Genomic DNA, 20,111 nt, shown 5'->3' with positions numbered 1-20,111 from the left:
AAGTTTAGCCTTTTCACTCGGTTTATTTTATTTATAAAGGGCTTCTTACGTGCAGTTCTTCCTCTGTAACTATGCCTTTTGAGTGTATTTCGAATTGTTTGTGTAGTAACTTCCTTCCCTAAATATTCCATAGTGTTTTTACGAAGAATGGTCGCATTTGTCTTCGGAGTTTTCTGAACTTGCCGCACTAGCCAACGCACATCTCCAACTGAAAGTGCTTTTGGTCGACCAGATCTTGTTTTATTGTCAACAGTTTTCGTTTCTGTCCACTTTCTGATGATGGATTGTATAGTAGATCGTGGTCTATTTAATATTTCACTGATAGTTTTTTGAGTTAAACCATTCCTGTGGTGTTTTATTATCAAAACTTTTACCTCATCAGAAACCTCGTTTTGCTTACGACCCATTTTGACAAAAACTATATTTTCAATGAAATTAAATATTTGCTGTCAAGGGCAAAGCCTCCTTTACTAAATAAAACAGAAAAGGGGGATTCCCAAATAATATTTAAATTTGACTTTGTTGATAGCACATCAATGATGAATACTTTTTTTGTTTTGTTTTTGGTGTTATTATATAAAATTGCATTTTTTGCGCTAATTAAATTTATTTTTTGAATTTATTTTAAAACATATTACGAAAAATAAACTATTGCATAAAACTGCATTATTTGTTTACTTTAAATTTTCTTCAATTACCCAAAATAAGTGAATTTATTATCAATTTTGCTAATGATGAATACTTTTTTTGACCGCTGTATGGTGTCATCATTCAATTTGAATCGCAACATATTTATTCAATGATTTAAGGTTCTGGAATAGCAAAATTGCTTAGGATTTTAATGAGATCACCTTAATGAACTCCGAAAAATATTTATTTAAAATTAAAATGACTTTTATTTGTGTTGTTAATATTTGATTTTTTCGGATGTGTGTCTGTGCTGCCAACGTAAAACCAACCCAAGTGATTATAAAACAATTTGACGCTGAATCTTGACTCTTTGCTTGTGTTTAGACCCTCAAACATCTTACTAGCCCCTGAGCTACTCAAACATTATTAACCACATCAACATCATGTTTTTACAAACCCAACAACCAAGGCCCTAAACTTTGCTATCAATTGGCGCTCCTTTGAGTCTACTTTTGGGAATTTACCTACTTAATTTTGCTTTAGTGCGATATCGGCCCCTTATCATACATACCATACACCACCAAATCTAGCAATGAAAAACTTCAGGTGAGTTTTTTTTTTTGTATACAAACAATGTAACATTCGCGAAATGCAACATTTCGACGGCTTAAAGTAAGTGAGATCTAACTTTGGTTTGGATTATGCCATTCTCTGGACAATTCTATCATCTAATCTTAATCTTGTGGCATTACATTTTTTTCATTTTATTTACGTTGTTTCCAATGGAATATCTACTTTTACTTCTACACGATTTAATGTTTTTGTTGTAGCAGTGTTTTGTGTTCCGTCTGGCACTTTTTAGGATCAGACCACCTACTCGTACTCACCATTGACCAACCATCCGATTTTATAATCTCTGAGTGCCTAACGTACATATATCAACCAGAAGAGGGCCGATTGGTTCAGCTTGAGAGAATACACCAATCGCCGCTTCAGTGAGCTGCCACACCAATCAGATGTTGCTAAGAGGAAATTCGAGACAGCAGCCATTTGCTTTATAGCAGACGATCGAATACCCCAAATGCGGCCAAATTGCAGGCTGTAGTACTCTCAGACGAGTACGATGGGATTTGTTTATCTGATCCCACTAACCCCAGAATTAGCGAGCTGAATCTAGAAATAAACAGAGTGGTCAACGAACATAAGCGGAATATGTCGATAGAACACGTGAATCAAATAACTTAAGTAACGGTATAGCCAAGCTGTGGTATACTGTTAAGTCACTTTCCAATCTCGGAAGAAAGGATGAAAAAACTCACGACGTAACTGTGACTGACCCGTAAAGAAGCTCCAGGTTGTTAATTATTGAATAGCCCGAGAGTGACAAGGCTGGAAAGATGACCATCCGTCGTTTCAGTAGTGTAATCGCGAGAACGTCGAGTGTGACTATCTTTGAGGACAGCAAACTGGCCTTCAGAACAATAACAACCAAGGCAGTAAGGTCATAAACAGTCTTGGAGTGTAAGAAGGAGATAAACATCTTCTCTGAGAATGGCACGATCCGCAATATTTGGGTGCCGTACCATTTAGCAGTGAAGCCCAGGGGACTGCCTACAAAAAACTTCTAATCCGAAGCCTGTCGGGGCGACACATACCGAGTTAAATGTGAGGCAACGAAGGCGCATATTGTTGTTGCCCTTTTCTAGAAGTGTGTTGTACACTGAGGCAGAGACCTTGCCGATGAAGGACATCATCGAGTCAATCCGGTACGTGCAACCGGCTGCCATGGGGCGTACATGTAACACTGTGGAACAGCGACGAAAATCCTATCGGGGAGATCCGGATCGGGCAGTTTCTGAACGGAAGTAAAAAGGACATTAGGAGAGAGCTTTCGGTATGTTAACATGCGCATAGGATTACGAGCACACCACTTATGCCAAATACGTGCGGTTAGTGATGTGTAGGGCATGTGAGGAATATGATGAGACGTTGAAGCATTTCCTATGTTATTGCCCGTCCTTCGGGGCTAATAGACACCAACACTTAGTTAAACCCAGCAGATGGTTGTAGCTACTGGATTGCTCCAATGGAGTATTTCATCGGCAAGGTCTGCCGCCTCAGTGTACGACACACTGCTGCAACAACAACAACACTCAGGTGGGGACAGAAAACTTAGGGGCATAGAATTCTGCACGTAGATTTATTTTTCGACGTTACTTTTTAAAGCACACAAAAAGTCGATTACTGGCTTAGGTTATGTCCATGTTGTTGTTGTAGCAGTGTGTTGTACACTGAGCCATCAGTCCTTGCTAGTGAAGGGTCAATCCAGTACATAAAACCGGCTGTCATGGGATTTGTGTATGTCCATAGTGGCATGGGGCGGATAATTATCCGTAACTGCCTATTAACCCAACCAAAACTATTACCATTGCCATTATTTATTTATTTGTAATTAATAAAACTCCCATAGTTAAATATTACCAGCGTTCGCTTTTCCCTATTTTTTCACGATAACTTCCCGGCACGGGATAGCTATGAGCACCACACAGGCTGAAACTTGAAGCTTCGATCTGTGTTGTGTTTATCGTTGTCGCGAGAACCTTGGTTGAAAGTTACCGGGTGCGTCCACAAGCTATGGATAGTGGAATGCTCCAAACGGAATAGCTGCAACTTCAGTCGCGGACATTCAGCGGTTTCGGAAAGACTCTTGAAAAGCTGGGCATCGGCATCGGCTCTTGCTTAAATACTAAGTGGCTGTGATGCTTGATTTGACTAGGCAAATTATTGGCCACTAATGGATATCATATTCCCGCGGCTATCGGTCCTTTGGACCGGATCAAGCTTGCTTACCTATAGGAACCTGACGAGGATCGCTACCTAAACATATAGATGTGGCTACAACAGCAACGATAACTTTTTTAGATAATCGATTTTTAAACAGAAAACGCTTGGTTCTTGTATCAGTTTTTTGTGGTCCATCTTTCGTCTGCTTGATTCTGTTGAGTATCAAGATCCAGGAACTCCGCGACTAAGAAGGGTGCGTGCAGAGGGAACTGGGTCTGAGTCGAGTGGGTCTGGCTGGGCAGTTAAACATAGAGATCTGAAGATATCTGCCACCAAATCACCAACATTGTTCACTACAAATACGCTTGAGGTGAATACGGAGCTGAAAGTGATGGTTGTTGGAGAAATGATTTCGACCATCAAGTGCCCCAAAATACTTGGCGTCACATTTGAAAGCTGTTACACATTCTCCCCACATGCCACGTCAATTTGCGATAGGGTCAAAAGTAGAAACAAGGTCCTCAAGTCACTTGCCGGCAACACTTGGGGTGCTGACAAAGAAACCTTGACCACGTACAAAGATATTGGCCGGTCTGTGGTAAGTTATTCAGCGCCAGTGTGGTCTCGTCAGCTCTAGAACACACATTTAAATAATATTCAGATCTGTCAGAACAACCGCCTCCCATTGCACCCGAAAAAACTTACCTCCCCCGGTAAACCAGAGTAGTTCTGGCTCAATTACATTCCGGCAGATGCAGCCACCTCAATACCTACGGAGTAAGGATTGATGCCGACGTGTAGCTTATACGTCCCGATTGTGTTTAAAAAAACTTGGTGATTGCATTCAGCTGGACATTCCCTCATCATATACGAGAGAAAAAAAAAATATATATAAATATTATGTTATTGAAATTTTCGTAGTGTTTCAAAATCTTTGTCAAGTATTTTCCAAATCGGTTCATAACTTGTTATAGCTCCCATATAAACTGAACTCTGATCTTGATTTCATGAGGGCGAAATTGTTATCAGATTTGGCTGAAATTTTGCATAAAGTGTTTTGGTTTGAATATCAAAGACTTTGCCAATTATGCCCCAAATATGTTCATTACCTGATATAGTTTCCATATAAACCGATCTCGGATCTTCACTTCTGGAGCCGCTAGAGGGCGCATTTATTAACCGATTTGTTTGGAATTTGGTTGACTTCCAACAACTGCATCAAGTATGGTATAAATCGGTTCGCAACCTGATGGAGCTCCCATATAGACCGATCTCCCAAGTATACTTCTTGAGCCTCTAAAAGGAGCAATTCTAATCCGATTTCGCTGAAATTTTGCCCAACGACTTCGTGTATAACTTGTTAATTATGGTCTAAATCGATCCATAACCTGATATAACTCCCATATAAACAGATCTGATTTTATTTCTTGGCCCACTATAGGGCGCATTTCTTATGCGATTTGGCTGAATTCCACTTTGGTCTCCAACAGCCAAATCAAGTATGGCCCCAATCCGTTCATAACTTCGTATAGCTCAAAGAGCATAGCAATTTTTTCCATTTTCCTTTGTTTGCCCATAAAGAGATATCGGCCAAACAACTTGACAAATGCGATCAATGGTGGACGGTATATAAGATTCGGCCCGGCCTAACTTAGCACGCTTTTACTTGTTATACATAATAATTATTTGTATAGCTCTATTTTTATACCCACCATCATAGGATGGGGTACACTAATCTAGTCATTCCATTTGTAACACATCGAAATATTCGTCTAAGACCCCGTATAGTATATATATTCTTGATCCTCTCGACGTTCTGAGTCGATCTAGCCATGTCCGTCCGTCCGTCTGCCGAAATCACCGTAGCGTTCGAACGCAGAAAGCTAGTCGCTTGAAATCTTGCTCAGGTATTTAATATTGATGTAGTTCGTTGGGGATTGCAAATGGGCCATATCGGTTCAGATTTAGATATAGCTCCCATATAAACCGATGTCCCGATTCGACCTCTTGAGCTCCTGAAAACCGCAATTTTTGTCCGGTCTATCCCCGAGCCGATTTGACTTTTTGAGCCATTATAAGCCGAATTTTTTGTCCGATTTAGCTGAATTTGTGCATATGGTGTTCGGTTATGAATCCCAACAACAGTGCCAAGTACGGTCCGAATCGGTATATAACCTGATGCAGCTCCCATATAAACCGATCCCCCAATTGAATCGATTTGCATGCGATGTCCTGTTACGACTTCCAACAAGTACGGTTCGTATCGGTATATAATCTGATACAGCTCCCATATAAACCGATCACCCGATTTGACCTCTTGAGTCCTTACAAGCCGCAATTTTCGTCTGATTTAGTTGAAATTTTGCATGCGGTGTTCTGTTACGACTTCCAATAACTGGAGATCGCTGATTTAGCTCCAATATAAACCGGTCCTTCGATTATCCTTGTTCGGTTCCTAGAAGCTGTAAGTTTTGCTGGTTTGGCAGAGTTTTGGTATGTAGAATAAAATTATGACCTTCAACTAAATTTATTTTGAATAAATTTTTAGCAGTATCCATGGTGGTGGGTTCCCAAGGTTCGGCACGGCCGAACTTTATCACGCTTTTACTTGTTCTATCTAGTGCCGTATATCGCATTTGGTTCATAATAAACAGGTAGCGAAGACATTTTAACCTTTTTTCAAACTGGTTACCTGACGATATTAGCTAAAATGCAGTTTCCTAAAATGTGTAGAAGGGAACACCTCACGCTTTTTAGTTAAAGCATACCAACAACCCTGAATGAACGAGTTTTTAAGAGATTTTCAAAAGTAGTCGAAACAAATTGTCTTGTTGTTCACTTTAAGAATTAACTTTGTTGGAACCTGAAGTATGTCTCTGAATAGATCCACTCCTTCATCCTATGGAAGAAATACCTACGAATCCGCCAACGGGCTGCTGCCCTCAAATTTCGGTTTAATAGTTTCCAATAGGAATCATATAAGCAATTTAATAAAGGAAAACGAGTCACGTAGTGCCCAAGTGCCATTCCGAGATGACAAAAGTTCGCTGGATTTCAGGTAAAATTAATTTTCAGTACCCGAATTAAGTGCTTATTGGCATTCTCACCATAGAATGCATCAAAAGAGTTGGTTACGTTAGGATCAACTGTCAGTCTGCCATAAGACTTACTTAGACCAAGGCGTATTTAATAAGGTAGCCGCATCAGCACAGCTGATGGAACTCGATATGTCAACTCATTTTTGAATTCGCCCTATAAAAATGTAGACTTCAAAATAAGCATTCTCTAAATTGATTTTTGTGTTTGCTGCTGTTATGGTTCCTAAAATAAGATTATATAATTGTACGCGTCTAACAACCTTAATTGCTATCAGTTTCACTCTAGGTTCTAGCTTCATTGTGCCGCCCCCGAAAAAGATTCCAAAAGCGCCGAAGAACCCAGACAAAATTTACGGCAGTACAATGCCAGACATTAGAATGAAGAAAGTAAGGAGCCAACATGCATGACAAATTATCAAATCCAGACGGGCTGGAGAAGTTCACACCTAGCTGCTATTTCAAGCCCTATTGCGGTCAAAAATGGCGAGAGAACTATGTGCCTAGAAATTACTAAAACAGGAAAAATGGGTTAATTTTGCCATAGTCCTGCGTCTAGCCCTGCAATTTCAGGGCAGTGCCACAATAGGTGATCAACTGTCTATAACTCCACCTCATCCCCACAAGTCATGCATAAGTCCATCATGTGTCCAGCGCGACGTCAAAGTCCTGACATTGCAAGAGCCTCAAAAAGGGGTACAAAAACCGTCCTTGTGATGATTGAGCCCTAATCACCATATTCCTATTTGAGCCCTTTGGTAGTGGTACGCTAATCATCCTGCCCATCAAAATAGTATGAACTCAATTCAGAAGGAATCCTCATGTCCACTTTTAAATGGCACGGCGAATCGAATTTTCGCCCTGTATACAAATTTTGACATATCGAGTTTGTTGTAGGAATTCGCCAATGCGGCCACCTTATAAATACGCCTTGACTTAGACTTTTTCGACCATTGTGTGTGACCACAGTAACAGAAGAAGGAAGATGCCTTCTAGTTCCTCTCGTTGAACCATCCAGATTGCTTTAAAAAACTAAACAACTTGCGAACGTTCACATCCTCTAAAACAGACAGGTTCTCAAAGAAATAAGAAGCTAAAGTGGAACTCCTTCTGACTGCCAGTTCGGGACACACACACAGAAGGTGTTCTATAGACTTTTCTTCTTCGACGTCCTCGCAGCTTCTGCAAAAGTCGTTGCTGGCAACCTTCAGTCTGTCAGCATGTTTTCCGATTAGACAGTGACCTGTCATTACGGACACAATGACTGAGACGTCTGTTCTAGCCAGTGACATCAAAGCGATAGACCTCTTCCAGTCTCTTCAAAGTCTCATAAGAGTTTAGATAATCAAATTTTGCATTTAATTTGTAGTTAGTTATTATGACGTTTTAGTGGCTACAAGTTGAAACTGAATATAAATGAGTTTTTTTCCATAGACAGATTCATTTTGCAAATGAGCATAGCAGGGCGTATTTAATAAGGTGGCCGCATCGGCGAATTGCTACAACAAAGCATCTTTTTTTGGGAACTTGATATGTCAAAATTTGTAAACAGGGTGAAGAAAACTCGATTCGCCCCGACATTTAAAATTTTCGACAAATTGGTTTCGACCAATCAGAGCAAGAAGAAAGAAGTTGATTGATTTTTGAGTGTCAAGAAAACTCATATTTAAAAATGTTCAAACCACCAATTAGCTCTAGAGCCACAAAACTGGCTGGAACATTGAGGTCCGATCTGTGTGGTGTTCATTACTGTCACGAGAAGCTTTGCTGCGAGCTATCGGGGGCGTCTACAGGTTTCGAATAGTGGAATGCTCCATACGTAGTAGCTGCAACGGCAGTCGTGGAAAATGAACGGTATCCAGCGGAGAGTCTCAGTGAGAGGCCGGGCGGCACCGACTCTTACACAAATACTGAGTGCCTATGATGCTCGATACGAATAGGCGGGTTATTGACGCCTTTAAATAACCAATGGCCAACCTGTTTGCGCGGCGATCCGTTCTTTGGATCGGAACGAGCTTGCTCACCTACAGGAGCCTAACGAGGATTGCCACCTCCACATGAAAATGTGACTACAACAACCCACAAACCACCAAGATAGCAGGTTTAAATAGCTATAAATTGTAGCCGTAGATAGCTACCAAGTGATAGCTACCAAGTGGCTCTTGGATATCTGTCGGATTTTTAGGTCATTTGAAAAGGACAATTAAAGTTTGTTGGGTACGAGAATGACGTTGTCATCATGGTGTCTGGCCGTTCAGAGTGCATATAGTATGCTTCCAAAATACTACCTCTCCTGTGATGAAGCTGCTGCTCTAACTACTGAATGTCCTGAAAAACCATTGCAATGTCAGGACTTTGATCTTGCGCTAATAACATGGCGGACTTAAGACTGATTTGTGGGGGTGATGAGGAGTCATAGGCGGTTGAGCACCATTGTGAGACTGCACTGAAATTGCGAGAGTAGGTGCAGGTTTATGGCTACACAAAATCTATTTTCCTTTCTATGTTATCCTTATGCAAAAGTCCTTTCGCCATTTTTGACTACTAAAGCTTTAAATTGCATCTTGGAGGGAACTTCTCCAGACCTTCTGGCCGCTTTGTCATACATGTTGGGTCCTAATCTTCTTCATTTTAATGTCTGGCATTGTACTGACATAAATTTCATCAGTGTTCTTCTGTGCTTTTTGAATCTTACGGGGTCGACGCAATATACCTAAGTTCGCTGAGTGAAACTGATGAAAAAGTGAGAAATATGTGAAAATATAAATGAGAAAATACAATCCCATGGCAGCAGGTTGTACGCACCGGATTGAACCGATGATATCCCCAGTGTACGTGTTCGTCCTTTTTTCGTCATGGGAGAAGCGCATCCCAGAGTGTCTTCTCCGCACACTTCTGATCCATGTTCGGTTTGCCAGAATCGCTCCCATTGGGTACATTTCCGATCTTGCTCTGGCCTTACGTCACTACTTGAGTATAGTCACACTGAATATGTTGCAAGGTGCTGTGCGAATATAGACAGCAGTGGTCTCAAACGCTGTCGTCGTCGGAGCTATCCAGCTATCCAGGAGACAAAGCTGACCAACACCTGTTGCTTGCACAGTTGTCACAGATACACTTAAGGATCGCTTAAGAAATGGAGTTGGGGGGATTGACCTTCGTGATACACCATACCGTGCAGTGTAGATCCATTTCACATGATCTCCCCTACATGGAGTGTATGGGGATAGCAGTCAGGCCCAGTACTGCCGAGCGTACAAACCCGTCATAAGATGGCTTCTGTCTGGCCACAATCGTCTGGTTCTGGAGACTTTCATGTGCATCATGTTTTATGGCATTCTCCCCTAGGTAGCGACCGGCGGGAAATATCTTTGGTAGATCAAATTGAAAGCTCCACGTTTTGCACGGAGAATGAAGATGCCCCCACTAGACATTTCCATTGCATCCTCTGATCTCCTGAGTGACGTATCCTGGGAAGTCGTCATTTCTTTGGGATCAGACCACCTTCCCATAATTCTCACCATCGACCGAACATCCAACTTCATAATCTCAAAGCGCCGGACATTTATCGATCAGAAGAAGGCCCCCTCGGATGTGCTAGTTGCCGAGGGGGAATTCCGAGACATCATCAACGCAGCAGCCGGTCGAATACCCCAAGTGCGGCCCGGTTTCCCGGCTCGGGCAGTGGTACTCGCAGACAAGCGTGATGGGATTCGTTGTACCGACCCCTCTAAACCCAGAAACATAAGCGGAAATCGTGGCTGAAATACTTGGCGCGATGTAACTTAGGTACCGGTTTAGGCAAGCTTAGGTACCGGTTTAAGCAAGTCTTCTGCAAAGTCACTCTCGAACCCCGGTAGACGGGATGACAGAACCTCAGTCACTTTTACATAACATAACTGTGATTGGTCTGAAGAGATGCGCCAGCTTCTTCAAACCTCAATTCATTGTGCATCCCGAGAGTGACAGGGCTAGAAGGAGAGCCATTCGTCGTATCCATGCTCTCCGCCCGATGCATAGCCATCACGATTTACCATGGGGCCAGATCATCCGAGCCGTTGGGCGCCGACGGAATCTCTACACTGATGCTGTGTTTCTACCTGGATGTCTGGAAGATGGGCAGAGTGAATCCGCTACTGAAGCCAGGAAAGGAACCGTGTTTAGGGGAGTCGTACAGACCGACCTCCCTTCTCTCAGCAGTAGCCAAGACGCTTGAGGCCCTATTCCACCCGAGTCTCGTTGGAGAATTTCAATGCGCCGGCCATGTGATAGGACGATCCTCATGGCACTGGACCTATCGAAGGCATTTGACACGGTCAGCCATGCCAAACTATTTGAGGACATCGCCAATACGTCCCTCCAGCAAGGCCTGAAATGCTGGGTCGCGAATTATCTGTCTAATCGCCAGTCATTGTGATAGGACGGTCATCGTGGCGCTGGACCTATCAAAAGCATTCGAAACGGTCAGCCATGCCAAACTATTTGAGGACGTCGCCAATACTTTCCTCCAGCAAGGCCTGAAATGCTGTGTCGCGAATTATCTGTCTAATCGCCAGTCATTGTGATAGGACGGTCCTCGTGGCGCTGGACCTATCGAAAGCATTCGAAACGGCCAGCCATGCCAAACTATATGAGGACATCGCCAACACGTCCCTCCAGCCAGGCCTGAAACGCTGGGTCGCGAATTATCTGTGTGGTCGACAGTAGTCATTTGTGGAATTTAGGGATAAGAAGTCGAAGCATTGTAGAGTGAAACAGGCTTTTCCTCAAAGTGAGGTGATATCTTCCTCACTGTTTAACCTCTACCTATCACCCTTAATACTCATAGTTCACGAGAAGCTCGGCAGATAGCTACCGGGCGTGCGGATAGAGGAATGCTCCGTATGCGGAGCAGATATTCGCGGACAATCACCGGTATCGTGTGGAAAGTCTTAGTGAAAGGCCGGGCACTGAGTGCCTGTGATACTCGATGTGAAAAGGCGAGTTGTTGGCACCTTTAAACCGATCGCTATGGTTTCGACACAATAAACCAAAGATAATTAAGACAAGAAAAAGGTGTTCGTTTAGACATAATCCTGCACCTACCCCCGCAATTTCAGGGTAGGGCAACCATACATGCTCAACCGTCTGTGACTTCTTATCTCCACAAATCCTACGTTAGTTCGCCTCTTCATATGTCCAGCGCTACTATATTCTAGTGAAAACTAATATTTAAACCCGCTATCTTGGTGGTTTTATAGGCAAAACATTTAGAGCTAAAGGCAATTTTAAATATTCTTAAATTTGTTTTTTGTTTTGACACTCAAGAATAAATAAATTTCTGGCTCTGATCGGTCCAAGACGTATTTATAAGGTGGCCGCATCAGCGAATTGGTACAACAAAGCGTCTTTTTTGGGAACTCGATGTGTCAAAGTTTGTAAACAAGCACGCATAAGTCCTGCGCGAGGTATGTAATTCCACCTTTAGTCTACTAATCATTCCTCCACACACCCATGGTTCCTGGATAAGAACCACGTCAAATCCTCCTGCCATCAGGAGGACTTTTAATGCCGCCGAAGCGGCCTTACAGTGGTGGAGATTTATCTGTAGAAACCGGACCAGGTACAGGATTCAGAACTTCCACCACTGTTGTGTTTGCCTCGTCTTCTAATTCCATCAAGAGTTCATCTTCATAATATTCATTAGAACTTGTCACGATGAGCTTCCGTACGCATCCAGGGGCAGGTGAGAAAGATGTGCAACCACTCATTCTCAGGACACTGGGCACTTGCGGTGTGGACGATTTCTCCTTAGATGCTTCGCTAACTGCTGCTGTCGAAGTACTTTTTAAGTTCTGTGCTTCCCCGCTGGTGCACACATTGAGCCCAACAATGTGACCCACCCAGACAGGGCTTGTCGGGTCCCGTTTCGATGCCATCGCCTCCTGTCCTCCAGTCTCCTGCAATCAGCCAGACTTTAGCGTTGTGGTCGTTAGTTCCTCAGACAAGTGTTCAGCAACAACTGCTGAGTCGTCTCCTGATTGCCCAACCGCACCGCTTCTATAGAACTTCAGTTTCAACTTGTTGAATCCATAGGGTACAACCCCTTCAGACTTGTTGAGGTCTGCGACAGCCGGAGTTTAGTACGAATACTGCATGTCTCCGGTCACCATCAGCCTCATTAAAAGATTCGGCAATTAGTCCGTTTCGGCCCCGATACCAGCCTACATCGTCACAAACTGGAGGAGACCCAGGAAATTCCGCAAGGACAGTGGAGTGTACTGATGACATTCTATTGAATATCTCATTCCAATTATTCCTAGGTATGTAGGCCTGTTCTTCTCCCTTGTCGACAACTGCCTTCATCAAACTGTCTCTAGCGACATTAGCAAAGGTTTTTGAACCCATCTTACTGTTGTTCGCCCTAGTTCTTTTAGGCAAGGGATGCCCTCCAGATGACCGCATCCTTTTTTGCAGTTTCCGAATCTAGACGTGTAGTCTTTGGGTTAGCTTGTGAAGCGAACTCCCGAGCACAATTAATAGTGTCTTTTTCCCTATTAGTGAGAGTCTTAGGATCATTCGCACAAGAAGGTAGGGGTTCAGACCGCGCGTCATGCATTGGGTATATATGGTTTTGTGGTCTGGTGGATTCAATAGTCCACCTACTGCTCAACACTCAAGCGGATCCAAAGGTTGGCTTGTTTGTGCATCACAGCCGCATGGGAGACGACGCCATCAGATGCAATGAATTAAATCCTTAATACAATGTTCGATGCTCCAGGCAGTGTGGATTACATCTTACCTGAGCCGCTTTTTGATAAAAAGTACTGTACCACTATTTCTGACAGAACCGATTGGAAGTACGATATCTCTGGTAATAGAAGTTACATAGATTTCTATACGGATGGTTCCAAACTAGACGATCAGATGGGCTTTGGGGTGTACTCTATAGATCTAGAACTGGTCGTATCGAAAAGGTTACCGGACCACTGCTGTGTGTATCAAGCGGAGATCCTTGCAATTAAGGAAGTTGTGGAATGGCTAAGATATAATGTCATTGTGACGATTGGCATAAATATCTTCTCAGACAGCCAGGCAGCCATTAAATCCCTGGAGAACGTATTTCTGAACACAAAAACCGCCCTCGACTTTCGTAGATCTCTCAACGACATAGCTGAATAGTACAAAATTCACCTGTTCTGGGTGCCGGGCTACACAGATATCCCAGGGAATTGTAAACCGGACGAGATTGCGAGAGTAGGAACTACCCTACACATTCCAGGGAAACTGGAATCGGTGGTATGCCTCTAGCGACATGTAAGGAAAGTTTTCAGAACCAGGCCTGAAGGACAACGAATGAAAGATGGTCGCAAAGAGGGGGCTGTGAGCTTCCAAAAACTATGTGGCCTAATTTAGACTTGAAGAGGTCTACTGCTTTGCTGTCACTGGCTAGAACAGACGTCTCAGTCATTGTTTACGTCATGACAGGTCACTGTTTAATCGGAAAGCATGCTGACAGACTGAAGGTTGCCAGTAACGACTATTGCTGTGAGGACGTCGATGAAGAAGAGACTATAGAACACCTTCTGTGTGTGTGTCCCGCACTGGCAGTCAGAAGGAGTTCCACTTTTGGTTCTCATTTCTTTGAGAACCTTTGGTTTAGCGGATGTGAGCATTCGCAAGTTGTAGGTCGATCTGGATGGTTCAACGGTAGGGAACTAGGAGGCATATTCCTTCTTCTGTTCCTGTGGTATCACAATGGACGAAAACTTCTAAGTAAGTCTGATGGTATACTGCCACTTAAACCTAACCTAGGGCACTACTATACATCTCAATTGAGCGTTGATCCCCAAAAGCAATTAATTATTATTGTTCGCTTTAGTTCTTTTGGTCATGGGATGCCCCCCCAGAGTGACCGCAGCCTTTTAGCTGACCTCGGTGCCGTCTCCGTATCTAGACGTATAGCCTTTGAAGTAACTTGTGCAGCGAATCTCCGCGCCCAATTAAGGGAGCCTCTCTGCTTAGCGGTGAGAGCCTTTCTCCTGAGAGCGATACCCCCTTTATTATTCCAAACGATGGCATAGGCAAATTATCGGCAAGCAACGATAAAATGGGTTCGACTTTGCCCCTAAGATTCGAACTGGGTGTCTTCGTCAAAAGCCCCTGCTGACCAGTCATCTGTAGGCTAGTGGAGCTTGGTGCAGCCGTAGCACCAGTCGAGGTCTCGGTAGTAGACAACATGCTAAGGCTTGATACCCCCACCGCAGCTGTTGAGTCTTTGGAATGCATTCTAAGCTTACTCCCGGGCCTTAGATTTGCCGCTCCTGTGGAAACGGACATAGATCATCCACCGCGTAATGGATAACACTAACGTAGTTATCCTTGAGTGACTTAAATTTTTTTCCAAAAATAACTGCCTACTACGAGTTACAGAATATTATTGCGTAACGAAATAAAAAACGTCCGCTCCACTCAACGGTTCAAACAGAATCCCTACAAAGAACTTGACAAATGTGATCCATAGTATAGGGCATATAAGAGTCGGCACGGCCGAACATAACATGTTGTTACTTGTTATTGAATCAATCGGGCTTAAACGCCATGAGACGCTGTATAAACCCCCTATTGCCAACGACAGACATTCTTGAATGTGTAAAGGCCAAGAATTGGCCTTTCTAAATGGGTGAAACACCCAGGTATTGGATCGCCAATAGATGGCCTTGGAGCTGTTGGTACTGGCGATACGTTGTCATCATTTGTCAGTCCTTTAGTCATGTAAAGATTCCATATAAATTGTGGCATATAGTCGTTTGGGTTGGACTATGAAAACAAGGATGAGGTGCCTATTATTGAACTTAGACTTAAAAACAGCACTCTTTATTTATATATACTAGCTGACCCGGGCCCGCTCCGCTGCGCCTTCTTTTACTTTATATGGAACAAAAGTATCCTTGTAGTATTTTTTTCGACAATTTAAGAGCTTTTAGTAGAAATACCATGCTTCGAAAATAGTATATCGCTTGACTAATAGTTTAACAATTGAAGTGCCTTTATCTGAATCCCATATGATCTTTATTGGTCTACGAATTTAAGTTTGGATGTAAGGTGTACTCCATTCTTAAAATACTTCATTTCAGCCCGATATTCTCATGATGTCTGATTTAGTGGTATTTTCGGGGGAGAGGTGGTGCCCCAGATACTTGGCCCTGAAAAAATATCAGCATCGTGCTCTTCTCTTAAATACCATTTATTTAACCCCCATGTTGCCATTGGCTTAAGGATGAGTCGTCCCTCAAACACATGGCCCTAAAATAGGTTATCAAATTCGTTTTCTACTTCCAAATACCTTTATTTGAGGCCCATATTGCGATGGTCACTAAAAAATTGCCGTGTGTGGGGTATTTTGGGAAAGGGGTAGACCCCCAGAAAATTGGTCCCGAAAATGGGTATCAATTCTTGCTCTACACCTCAATACATTTCATTTAAGCTCCACATTGACATGGTCGGTAAATATGCCCGATTTAGGGGTGTTTTGGGGATTGGGGTGGTCCCCCAAACACTAAGCCCGGAAAATATATCAGCAACGTGCTCTATTCTCAATATCTATATATGATTTATTTGAATCCCATATTGTCGTTGCCCTCAAAATTGGATATCAAATTCGTTTTCTAATCTCATTTAAACTCCTTATTGCAAAAAACAGCAAATATGTCCGGTTTGGGGTATTGGCCCTAAAAACTTTAAATATTTTGTTACACTTTAATACCCAAATTGTCTTGGTGAGCAAATACTTCCTATTTGGGGGTTGCTATGGTGGTGGGACGTCTCCTAGACAGTTGGTTGTTGTTGTTGTAGCAGTTTATTGTGTACTATCTTTCGTCTGCTTGATTCTGTTGAGTGTCAAGACCCAGGAACTCCGCGACTAAGATGGGGTGCGTCCACAGGGATCTGGGTCTGAGTCGAGTGGGTCTGGCCGGGCAGTTAAACAGGTGACGTGTATCGTGCGGTCCCTGGTTACAGTCGGGACATACATCTTGCACGTCGGCATCAATCCTAGCTCTGTGGGAATTGAGGCGGCTGCATCTGCCGGAACGTAATTGAGCCAGAGTCACTCTGGTTTGCCGGGGGAGGTCGATTTCTTCGGGTGCAATGGGTGGCGGTCGTACTCCAAGGACTACATTCACCCGGTAGCCAGTTAACGCGTCTGCTACCGTGTCTGCATGAATGTTGTTCAGACCCGCTTGATATGCCGCTTGATCTAGAGGTTCTCTCTTGTAGCGCTGGACCTCACGCTCTAGATCATGTAGATCTACCTTAAGGCTTCTGGGCGGTGGGTATCTATCCACAAGATGATGATTTGGAAGATTTCTGCGATAACAGCCCAAAAGGTATTGCTTAGACAGCATGTAGTTATGTCTTCGCACTGGTAGGATCTTTGTCTCCTGGTGGAGGTGGTCCACAAGAGAACTAAGGAGGCAGCCCGTCGCAGTTCGGAGGGCGGCATTCTGACAGATCTGAATATTATTCCACTGCGTGTCACAAAGCTGACGTGACCACACTGGCGCTGCATAACTTACCACAGACCGGCCAATTGCTTTGTACGTGGTCAACAAGGTTTCTTTGTCTGCACCCCAAGTGCTGCCAGTGAGTGACTTGAGGACCTTGTTTCTACTTTTGACTTTATTGCAGATTGCTGTGGCATGTGGGGAGAAAGTGTAGGAGCTGTCAAATGTGACGCCAAGTATTTTGGGACACTTGATGGTCGGAATCAATTCTCCATCGACCATCACAGTCAGCTCAGAATTCACCTCACGCGTATTTGTAGTGAACAGTGTGGCTGAAGATTTGGTGGCGGATATCTTCAGATTTCTTGCAGCGAAATATGAGGCAAGCTCGTTGAGGTAGACGTTCAACCTATCGCAGATGTCATCAATGGGTGGGGGGCCTGATGCCAAGATCGTACAGTCGTCCGCATATGATACGATCTCTATGCCGTCTGGAGGAGGTGGGATGGAGGAAAGGTAGAGGTTAAACAGAGCCGGAGATATCACCCCGCCTTGGGGAACTCCCTGTTTCACTCTACGGTGTTTTGACTTCTTATCCCTAAATTCCACAAATGACTGGCGGCCACACAGATAATTCGCGACCCAACGTTTAAGGCCTGGCTGGAGGGACGTGTTGGCGATGTCCTCAAATAATTTGGCATGGCTGACCGTGTCGAATGCCTTCGATAGGTCCAATGCCACGAGGACCGTCCTATCACATGGCCTGGGTTGATTGAAGCCACGGCAAATGTGTGTGGTGATGGCATGCAAAGCTGTTGTTGTGCTGTGCAGTCTCCGAAATCCGTGTTGATGCTCGGCGAATGGAAATTCTCCTACGAGGCTCGGGAGGAGTAATGCCTCAAGCGTCTTAGCCACTGGTGAGAGAAGGGAGATCGGTCTGTACGACTCCCCCAAACTCGGGTCTTTACCAGGCTTCAGTAGCGGGATCACTCTGCCCATTTTCCAGACATCGGGAACTATAAGAGTGTTCAATGACAGGTTAAGGACAGTGGTAAGGTACTCAACTCCAGGTAAATCCAGATTCTTCAGCATCAATGTAGAGATTCCGTCGGGGCCCAACGCCTTGGAAGATTTGGCGCCACGGATGACATTCGTAACTTCGCCCACGGTAAATTGTGATGGCTGTTCATCGGCTCGGAGACCACGAATACGGCGAATGGCTCTCCTCCTTGCCCTGTCTCTCTCGGGATGCACGATAAATTGACGGTTGAACAACCTGGCGCATCTCTTCGGATCAGTCACGGTTAACTCGCCAAAAGTGACTGAGGTCCTGTCGTCCCGTCTACCGGGGTTCGAGAGAGACTTAGCAGTGGCCCACAATTTGCCTGCACCGGTGCCTAAGTTACATTGCTCCAAGTGTTCCAGCCACAAATTCCGCTTATGTTCGTTGACTACCCTGTTTATTTCCAGATTCAGCTCGCTGATTCTGGGGTTAGCGGGGTCCATAGCACGAATCCCATCACGCTCGTCTGCGAGTACCACTGCTTGCGCCGGGAAATTGGGTCGCACTTGCGGTATTCGACCGGCTGGTATAAAGTGAGCGGCTGCTGCGTTGATGATGTCTCGGAATTTCCTCTCGGCCACAAGCACATCAGAGGGGGGTGGCAGTTCATTGAGGCGGCGATTGGTATACTCTCTGAAGCCAGTCCAATTGGCCTTCTTATAGTTGATGAACGTTCGGCGCTCAGAGGTTATGAAGTCGGGTGGTCGGTCGATGGTGAGGATTATGGGGAGGTGGTCTGACCCCAAAGAGATGACGGCTTGCCAGGATACGTCACTCAGGAGATCAGGGGATGCGATTGAGATGTCTGGCGAGCTGCTGCACCTCCTCGTAATCCTAGTGGGGGCATCCTCATTCACCGTGCAAAACGTGGAGCTATCTATCTGCTCTGCCAAAGCTATGCCACGCTGGTCGTTGCCTAGGGGAGAATGCCATGACGAGTGATGTGCATTGAAATCCCCCAGAACCACACGACTATGGCCAGATAGCAACCCACTTATGTCGGGGCTGTAGGCCTGGCCATTAATCGGGACACAGCTGCCAACCGGCGGTATATACACGTTGTATATCTCTATCTCGGCAGTACCAGACTTGACTGCTACCCCCATACATTCCATGTATGGGTCACTAGCGTCAAGCGCAGGCGAGATAGGTCTATACTGCACGGAATGGTGTATAACGAAGGCCAATCCCCCACCTCCATTCCTTGAGCGATCCTTACGTAGCACATTGTAGCCGTGACAACTGTGCAAGCTGCAGGTGTTAGTCAGCTTTGTCTCCTGGATCGCTGCGACCGATATGCTCTTCCGACTCATAAAATCCACAATCTCATCAATCTTGCCTCGCAGTCCATTGCAGTTTAACTGCAGGAACGATACATTTCCCGACACTGGCCTGGCAATAGTAGGGCTAGGGTGCTGTCTTTGCATAAATTGCCGTACGGGAGAGGTCGGGGGGGTCACATAGTCCGACGACGAGGACGCCGAAGGCGACGACGGCGACGCTTGTGACCCACTGCTGGCTGTGTTCGCACAGCACCTAGCGACGTAGCCAGTATGACTATACTCCCGTAGCGAAGTTAGGCCAGAGCAAGAACGGAAATGTACCCACTCCAAGCACCTGTTACACCTCACCGACACTGACCGATGATGAAGGCGGTTCTGGCAAACGGAACAGAACCAGGGTCCGGGGTTCTTTTCAATCCCGGCACGGACCAAAAGCATACGGAGAAGGCACTCCGGGATGTGCCTCTCCCATGACGAAAAAAGACGAACACGTACACTGAGGCGGCAGCCCTTGCCGATGAAAATTCCATCGGGTCAATCCGGTACGTACAACCGGCTGCCATGGGATTGGCAGTTGGTCCCTAATGTTGATATCAGATACGTGGTCTACTCCCAAATACTTTTAATTTGAGCGCCATATTTCCACATGACCGGCTTGGGGGGTGTTTTGGGGAATGGGAGGCCACTCAGTGAGTTGGCCTTGAAAATATATATCGGATTCGTGTTCCACTTAAAAACCCTCTTATTTGAGCATCATATTGCAATAGTAAGC

At 44.6% G+C, this 20,111-nt stretch overlaps 1 protein-coding gene across 1 annotated transcript in view; it reads left to right on the top strand.

Moving 5' to 3' along the window:
- The first annotated feature begins 837 nt into the window (after nucleotides 1-837).
- Nucleotides 838-20,111, top strand: part of LOC106085011 (BTB/POZ domain-containing protein 6-A) — a 37,426-nt gene continuing 18,152 nt past the window's right edge. Inside the window, exon 1 of the mRNA XM_059364657.1 lies at nucleotides 838-1,236. Coding sequence (XP_059220640.1) covers nucleotides 1,223-1,236 — 14 coding nt within the window. The 5' untranslated portion in view covers nucleotides 838-1,222. The remainder of the gene's footprint in view (nucleotides 1,237-20,111) is intronic.

This window comes from Stomoxys calcitrans, chromosome 3 (genome assembly GCF_963082655.1).
Source record: "Stomoxys calcitrans chromosome 3, idStoCalc2.1, whole genome shotgun sequence".
Classification (NCBI taxonomy): domain Eukaryota; kingdom Metazoa; phylum Arthropoda; class Insecta; order Diptera; family Muscidae; genus Stomoxys; species Stomoxys calcitrans.
The sequence above is the reverse complement of the archived record's forward strand: the minus strand, read 5'-3'. Positions and strand labels throughout refer to the sequence as shown.